This window comes from Castor canadensis, chromosome 1 (assembly GCF_047511655.1).
Source record: "Castor canadensis chromosome 1, mCasCan1.hap1v2, whole genome shotgun sequence".
NCBI classification, from domain to species: domain Eukaryota; kingdom Metazoa; phylum Chordata; class Mammalia; order Rodentia; family Castoridae; genus Castor; species Castor canadensis.
This window is the reverse complement of record NC_133386.1, coordinates 171,305,534-171,314,112: the sequence shown is the minus strand read 5'-3', so window position 1 is coordinate 171,314,112 and position 8,579 is coordinate 171,305,534. Positions and strand designations below refer to the sequence as shown.

The 8,579-nt window shown below is 47.8% G+C and overlaps 1 protein-coding gene across 1 annotated transcript in view; it reads left to right on the top strand.

The window, feature by feature from the left end:
• Window positions 1-3,199: 3,199 nt before the first annotated feature.
• Window positions 3,200-8,579, top strand: part of Abtb2 (ankyrin repeat and BTB domain containing 2) — a 162,762-nt gene continuing 157,382 nt past the window's right edge. Inside the window, exon 1 of the mRNA XM_074044256.1 lies at window positions 3,200-4,637. Coding sequence (XP_073900357.1) covers window positions 3,239-4,637 — 1,399 coding nt within the window. The 5' untranslated portion in view covers window positions 3,200-3,238. The remainder of the gene's footprint in view (window positions 4,638-8,579) is intronic.

The window sequence follows — 8,579 nt, the reverse complement described above, 5'->3', positions numbered from 1 at the left end:
GTCTGAAAATAAAGTACATTTAAACCAAAAATAAAACCCTCTTCAATGACATTCCATCCTGCCTAGCAGAGATGATTAAGACCATCTGTGAAGCTGGGCATGATGGTGCATGCCTGGAATCCCAGCACTCAGGAAGAGAAGGAAGGAAGAAGGAGAACTCCAGGCCAGCCTGGGTTACATATTGAGATTCTGGTAGGCTATAGCTCAATGATAGAGTGCTTTCCCAGCATGCACAAGGCCCCCAGCATTGAATGAAAGGGATATCTATCTATCTATCTATCTATCTATCTATCTATCTATCTATATATATATACACACACACACACACATATACATGCCAAATGCCTCAAAGATGATCCATAAAGTAAATTAAAACTTGGCCATTCTGCAAAGCCAAGGCCATAATCTATGCTTACAATCCCCTCACTTTCAAGATAAATTTTAAGGTATTTTGTCCCCTTATCTCCCGGTCACTTTTGATTTTGTAAAAAGCTGTATGACCAAATAGGAGACCTCACCAAGGTAAAATTTCCAAAGTTTATTTTAATCTACCTCTCTGATATGATTTTTGCATGGGCAGTCCCAAATATGTTTTTTAATTGCTCTCTGGACTGGGAATTTCCCCAGTGTTTACCATGGTCTTATGTTTTGTTCAACTTGTCTAGCTATGTGACAGCTCTTTTTCTTCAAGGATTATATTTAGCCCAGGCCTGTGTTAGGATGACATTCTCTCTTCTTCTAACATAATTTGTATCCCTAAAGTTAAATACTACTAACAGATTGCCTTGATCAAACACACACACACACACACACACACACACACACACACACACATACGAAGCCACACCCTTTCTTTTTTATCCAAAGTTTTGTATTTCAGTATGCCTGCCAAATTCCAAATCAGTTGGTTCATTTCTAAGATGCCTGGATGTATCTTTCCTTTCCATCTCTGCCTTTTTGTCTTGTCAAACAAAACACAAACACAGATACTCTGGATTCACTTGGTACCTCCATTCCTCAAGTTAACTAGAAGACTTTGGAGGAAATTTGAAAGACAAAAGATTTACAATCTTTTGTAACTTTCTAGTCTCTGTACTAGAACTTTTCATAAGGATTTTCCTTCCAAATGCAAGAAATTACAAAACACTTCCGTGTTTTGTAAAAGATAAGAGCATTTAATAAACGGAACCACACTGCTCTGACGACATCAGAAAGGATTTTGCAATAGCAAATATTGAGGCAATGTTCTTACTTCCAGTGGTTTCATAATATCGAATGCTTACTTTTTTTTAGTCAAAATCTAAAATTTCACACCTTGTGCTTGGTTAATGTCTTTTAAGTCTCTTTTAATGTGTGGTGTTCTTCTCCTATCCTTAGTTGCCTTGAAATTTATTTATTAAAGAAACTCAGTTGTTTGTGTAGAATCCTTGTGATGCAGTTTAACAATCAGGCATTCTGAAATTTGGCTATAGGCATGTGTACATTTGTATTTTAAGTCATCAAGTAATTTTAATATACTAACATAAACCCCATCTGCTCTTTTATCCTGAAGAAACACTTCAGATAATTCCCCCAAATCATTCAGTAGTCCCCCAAATCATTCAGTAGTCCCCCATTGCACTTTCCAGTTAAGGAATTTTCTTTACCTGTGAAAGGCGCGCACGAAGAAAAAAGGGGAGAAAAAACCTTTTGCAGTTAGTTTCCTCTAGGGGGCGAAATTTCCTTCATTGTATTTCTCCTGATGTTTTTGGATTGCACCGAATTTGTTTTCTTACTTTTGACAAGCACCTCATTATTTAAATTGACCTCTAATATCACCTCTAAAGCATGTGTTCTCCTCTGTTAATTTGATGCCGACTCGTGTCTTTTCACATTTCTTCCATCCTTGACTCGGTTCCTAATACTAACCATCAGGCGGCAATATTGGATAAATAAAGACCTACAGAAAGGAAAATTAAGTAGAACTGCCAAACACAAAGCAGTTTCACAGGGGAAAGGACCATTAATTTTAAGAAGGAAAGAAACAAACCAGACATTTCTAGTTCGTATCCAACTCACGGCCCAAGGTCAGAACTGCGTCAAACACAACACAAAGGAGCCATTCAGGACTAGGGGAGGCGGCTTGGGCAAGCGTGCGCACAGTCCTCTTCTTGATTTTGCGGTTCCTCAGGAGAGCAAAGGTACGTGTGTGCACGTGCGTGTGAACAGTTACGGGGCAGCAGCGGGACTTGCATGGGCCGGGCGTGGGTCTGCCGCAACCCATCCATAGCTGTCTGACCAACTGCTTCTGGACTCACATGGCAGGACCGGGCAGCGGTCCACTTGTTTTACCCAGGAGGAAACCAAGTCCTGTGGGCGCAGACGGCTCGCCCACATGAATACCCCACTGTTAAGAGGTGATCACCTGCATTCAGCCTGGTGTGCGAGGGCAGGCCGGTGTTGGGAACTCTGTCTCTCCTTCTTGTTCTTCCTGTAAAAACCGTGAAGAGAAGGTTCACCTGACAGCAAGTGCTGTCATAACAGTGGTAACAAGGAAGTCATAGATTCTTTTCAGAATCTGACAAGTTAGGACTCTCCCTCCAAAGTAATGCTCGGAAAACTTTTGGGTGTGAAACTACAAAGGAGGAAGGGGCGGAGGGCATCACAGGCCTCTTAGGGCCAGTCCATTCAGCAGATCCCAGGTTAAGAAGTTCTGTTGATTGGAGCCCAATGGCAACGTAAAGAAAACCAGTCGCATTTGTGAAGAAAGGCAACCCCCGCCTCCCTCCAAATGCAACTAGCGTTTCATCTCGGAAAACGGGAGGGGCTTGGCAGAAAGTCTAGGAGAGAGGCGGAGCGCCTGGCGTGAGTCCTCTCCCTTTTTCCTATTCCTGAACACCGGGACGTAAGACTGCAGAGGGTTTTAAAGGGAGCTGCGAACGTCCAAAGCCTGGATGGCGGGAAGGGGACAACACACAGTGGCTTTTCCTTTACGTTTTTATTTAAATCATCAGCTCCGGAGTCTAACATTTCCACCCCGCCTATCCCGGTCTCTGATCCCCCCCACCTCCCAGCCTGCTCTCCCTCTCGCAAGCTGGCTCGCTCTTTCTCCCCCTCTCCATCAACACAGCGGCTACACCCGACCCCGGGCCTCCAGCCCCGCCTCCACCTCCACTGGGTTTCACCCCCGGCCGAGTGAAATCTGCATAGTGCCCGCCCCCCCGGAGGTCATTGGCCCAGCTCTTGCCCGTCGCGGTCGATGATTGGTGAGTCGCTCGGGGGGAGGGGGCTATTTGCATACGGGCAGCGGTGGGGTACCCAGCTGTGCGGGCGGCAGGCGCGGCGGAGAAGTTTGCCCAGCGCTTTCTCGCCGGCTGGTCCCGGACGCGCGCTGCGCCGTCTCCTCCTTTTTGCCGCCGCCGCCGCCGCCGCCGCCGCCCTGTTCTCTCGGGATTTCTTTTCTTTTGAGGGCAGACGCTCTGTTTGCGGGAAGTTAAGGTGGACCAGAAGGAGTGCAGAGGAGGAAGGCGGGGAACCATTTTCACTGACAGCTTCGCTTCGGGACGCCGGGTGCGCAGGGCTCCGGCTGGCTGCGAATCTCGCCCACCTTCCCCGCGGCCCCCGGGCGGGCGATGCGGCCGCTGAGCCCCGAGGCGCAGAGAGGAAGGAGGGCGCCCCGGAGAGCCTAGAGCTTGTTTCTGCCCACTTGGGGAAGAGGGGGGCATGGAGTTGTGAGCGCCCCTCGCTCGGCGAGGCCGCCCGCGGCAGGCTCCCCATGGCCGGGACGTACAGCTCCACACTGAAGACGCTGGAGGACTTGACCTTGGACTCCGGCTATGGGGCCGGGGACTCGTGCCGCTCACTCAGCCTCTCATCTTCCAAGTCCAACTCGCAGGCGCTCAACTCTTCGGCGCAGCAGCACCGCGGGGCGGCCTGGTGGTGCTACTCCGGCTCCATGAATAGCCGCCACAACAGCTGGGACACGGTCAACACAGTCCTGCCCGAGGATCCCGAAGTGGCCGACCTCTTCTCGCGCTGCCCGAGGCTCCCAGAGCTGGAGGAGTTCCCCTGGACCGAGGGAGACGTGGCCCGGGTGCTCCGCAAAGGCGCGGGTGGCCGGCGGCTGCCGGGGTTCTCGGCCGAGGCAGTGAGGCGCCTGGCGGGGCTGCTCCGCAGGGCGCTCATTCGAGTGGCCCGCGAGGCGCAGCGCCTGAGCGTGCTTCACGCCAAGTGCACCCGCTTCGAGGTGCAGAGCGCCGTGCGCCTGGTGCACAGCTGGGCGCTGGCCGAGAGCTGCGCGCTGGCCGCGGTCAAGGCGCTGTCGCTGTACAGCATGAGCGCCGGCGACGGGCTGCGCCGGGGCAAGTCTGCGCGCTGTGGCCTCACCTTCTCCGTGGGCCGCTTCTTCCGTTGGATGGTGGACACCCGCATCTCCGTGCGCATCCACGAGTATGCGGCCATCTCGCTCACTGCCTGCATGGAGAACCTAGTGGAGGAGATCCGGACCAGGGTGCTGGCCAGCCAAAGCCCCGATGGCGGAGGGGCAGGATGTGGAGAGGTGTCCGCTGAGGCCTTAGAGATAGTCATCAACAATGACGCCGAGCTCTGGGGCGTCTTGCAGCCCTATGAGCATCTCATCTGCGGCAAGAACGCCAATGGTAAGCACGTGGAGCTTTGACCCACCAACGGGGTGGGCTAACCCGGGGAGTGAATTTCCTAGGACGAAGCTGATGGCGGTGTATTGATAAGGAGGACACTGGGAGAGTGTTTGGTCCAAGGGTGGAGGAGTTCATTAAATGGATCTTGCCAGAAACTGTTTTGCTGTGGAACTTTGTCCTGTTCTGGGTGGCATTGCGACTTTCTGGGTGTTCACTGATTGGGCCTCTGAATCGAGCCATTCCTGAACTTCTCTCCAAGTGAAGTTTACTGCCTTGTCACTATTTGCCTTGCTTGATTGGGTCTCTAGGTGTTGGGTCTTTCCCAACAGCTGGGCAGATCAATTGTGGTTGTCCCTCTTGTGTTGGTTTTTGGCTTTTTCCTCCAGCCCAATAGCAGCAGCCAAAGTGTCTGAACTCCAAGGCCTGAGTCTTAAGTGAGATAAGTGGGATGAGCAGAGGCGAGTGGGAAGCTCAGTACTTGGTTCTGTGCTCTGAGCTTCAATGGGCTGCAGGGTGCCAGAGTCGGGCCCCTCACTGGAGATGGAGGTGGGGGAGGGGGAAGTGGCAGTTTCTTAACACTATGTGTCCTGGGCGGGTAATGGAGCCTGGGGACTCCTAATCCCCTTCCCAGAAAGGGAGCCACACGCTGGTGCCCAGTGCTTAATATTCCTAGCTGTCATTAACCAAGTGCGTGATTGATTAAAAACCCTGTGTTGAATTAAATGCATCTCCTTCTGGGCTTTCCTGAAGGATGACCCACTCAGCAAACCACGTTATGGGGACAAGGTGGGGGAAGTGGACAACTGCATGGTGTCAAGTATGAGAAAGGAACCATTGGGTAGCTGCATTTCTCTGAAGGATGACATGGCTTCAGTGCCAAGGATGAAAGCAATCTACTTAACCTTGTCCATGGTAAGGTTAGGGTGTGACATGCATTCAACAGCAAACTACCCATCAGACTCCAGTTTCAGAAGTCAGGCACCATAAATTATTTAGAATGGACTGTAGTTAGACATCCTTGCAATCTGATTGGAAAGTTCATTTTGGGTACAGCTTTCAGTGGCGAATGAGCAGGCAGTGGAAGAGGCCAGGTGGATACTTGAAAGGAATAAAGGGAGCCAAATTCAAATGTGATTTAATATAATCATGATAGCTAAAATTTAAAATAACCCTTAGTGTGTTAGTCACTGTTCTTGGCACTTTATATGGTAGCTACTTTTACATGCTAGCAACCTAGTTGGTAGTTCAGTGTTGTGAAATATATATATGTGTCTTAGTCTCGACTTACTGGCATACAAATTCTAAAATCCTCTAAAGAGAGTGCTGACAGCTGGCCACCTCTAGTTAGTATAGAGTGGGGGCTAGCCACCATAAAGACTAAGGCAGAACTTTCAGCCCCCACCCCCAAACCTCCAGGGAGGGGAGAGAGGCAGATTAAGTTGATCATCAATACCAAGGATTTAATTAATCATGCATGTATAATGTATAATGAAGTCTCCATAAAAATCCAAAAGGATAGGGTTCAGAGTACTCTAGTTAGGTTCCTGGAGGGTGGCATGTCTTCTTCTATACATTGCCCTATGCATCTCTTCATCTGTGTTCTCTGTAATATCCTTTATCATAACCCAATAGACATTAAGTGTTTCTCTTAGTTCACTCAAGCAAATTAAACCAGAGAAGGGAGTTTTCAGAACCCTGATTTATAGCCAGTTGGTCAGAAGCACAGATAAAAACAACCTGGAGCTTGCCATTAGCATCTGAAGGGAGGAGAGCAGTCCTCAACCTGTGAGACCTGATGCTATCTCCAAGCAAATAGCAACAGAGTATGAGTTGACTTAGAGGACACCCAGGAGTGTCTGCTACTGAATTGCTTGCTTGCTAGTGGGGAGAAATGCCCGCACCTTCTGAGATCACAGAAAGAAGTCTTCTGTGTTGATTGTGGTGTGAGAATAGAGGAAACATGGTTGGTTTTTCCAAGAGTACCTATATATACAGATGGGGAAATAGGGTACCCAACAGTTAAGTATCTACCCAAGATTACAGATCTTAAGTAATGAAAATGGAATTTGAACACTGGCATGCTCCAGAGAATTTCAGATTCCAAGCACTGGTGGAGAGGACCCAGCTTCCAAGAAGAGAAATTGACATTCGAGTTTGGAAAACACTGTCTGTTTACCCAGAATGGCTTGTTTTGACATTCTTTGCTTTAGTTTTTCAATCCTAGCCCTGCCACTGGACTTGCCTGCAATGCAAAAGCATTTGCCTTTTCATTTTACTCCTCTTAGATCACAGTTGAGGTCCGTCCAGAAGCTCAGTTGATGATGTCACAGCTGATAATTGTGCCTTGCCCTTCAAATTTGTGGCGTCAGCACCAGGAACACCAGCTCCAGGAGAGGAAGTGAAGGGTAGGGGGATTTCCATCTAGTTGTCATAGCCTAGGGAAAGAGTTTTGTATTTTTGACTGAGAAGAGGTCAAGATCAGTCTTACTACTCAAAGAAGTAAAGGCTCATGGGTAAGAGGAAGCCCTAACCCTATAAACCAAACTAGACTAAAGGTGGAACAATGGGTGCAAATCAAACAAAACCAAACCCAAACATGCCTTTTGTGCCCAACTGGTCCACCACACCCAGGAACTTTTTCTAACTGTACATTGAGGCTAGGAAGAGCAGCTGCCTTTCCATGGTACCCTGAAAGTGTCAGTGGCCAGAAATTACTACAAAACAGGTGCATTCATCTAAATGGCTTACAACCAAAGAGCATTTCTTATTGAGGGTAAGCATCCCTTGGGATTGTCTTTATAGGATGGGTTTTTGACCCCAAGATTTGACCTCTCCTCCTACTCCACCTCCCCAGTAGTCCTTCTTAAGCCATGGTAGTCAAGGCAGCAGGACTCCCTATGTGACAGACAGCAAAGCTCCCTAGATACAGAGCCTAAGTGTCTCCCTCTATGCCTTCTCTGGTCTCCAGGGAATGCTCTAACAGGAGAAGTGGCCGTTCACTTCCACTTAGTAACATTGATGCTCATTTCTTATACATGAAAACCAGGGGGTGGCCTCACTAAACAATAACTAGGTTGATTTATTAAGTCCCTTTAGACAAAGTGAAATAGATGTTTAGTAGAGGAAAAATGAATTGCATATGCCTGGAGGCTGGCTGGCTTAAGAAAGAAATGGAGCGATCCAAGTCTTCTTTATGTTAAAGTTACTACAAGACCAGCAAGGTAACAGTTTACACAGCTGAAGACCAACTGGGGACTGGCTGTGTATGGGAGGGAGAGTGCTGGTTAGTATTTTTATCCTCCTGGTCTTCCCTTTAAATTATATATTTATTGTTGTTATGCCTGCTAATTATACATCATGGTCACATGCATTTGACTCAGCTATATAGGGCTCTTAAACTTGTAATGTCTTCCAAGCAGGAATTTAAGAGCTGTAATCCATCTATTCTTGTCCATTACACAGAATGCCTCACAAGTATGGTTTTGCTCAGCCTGAGATGGATGATAAAAGTTCTGCAGTGTTTATAAAACTTGATCCCAGCTTCACAGAGCAGCAGGAGTTATATATTTTGCTCATTTGGTATTGATGTCTTGGATCCCAGGACGATGTCATTAAACGATGATATCTTCATGACTTCCTTATGGGAGGCAGAGAAACCATTTTAATAGAGTAGTATTTATAAACAGAGGACTGGTAAAAAATAGAAACTTCTCCCTCCCTTGCCTTCCCTCTATCCTTCTCAAGAAACTCTCTGTGTGAGAGTTCGATGTAGAGTCTCACTTCTGAGTTTCTTATGAGCCTCCATGAGTGTCCATGGTATTTCAGTGTCTTTGGTTTCGAGTTTCAGTTAATGGTAGGACATTGCTGGGAATGTTCTATCATGGGGCAAACATGAGTTTTGAAGCTTCTTCTGCCATTTATAAGAATGACCTAGGGCAGATG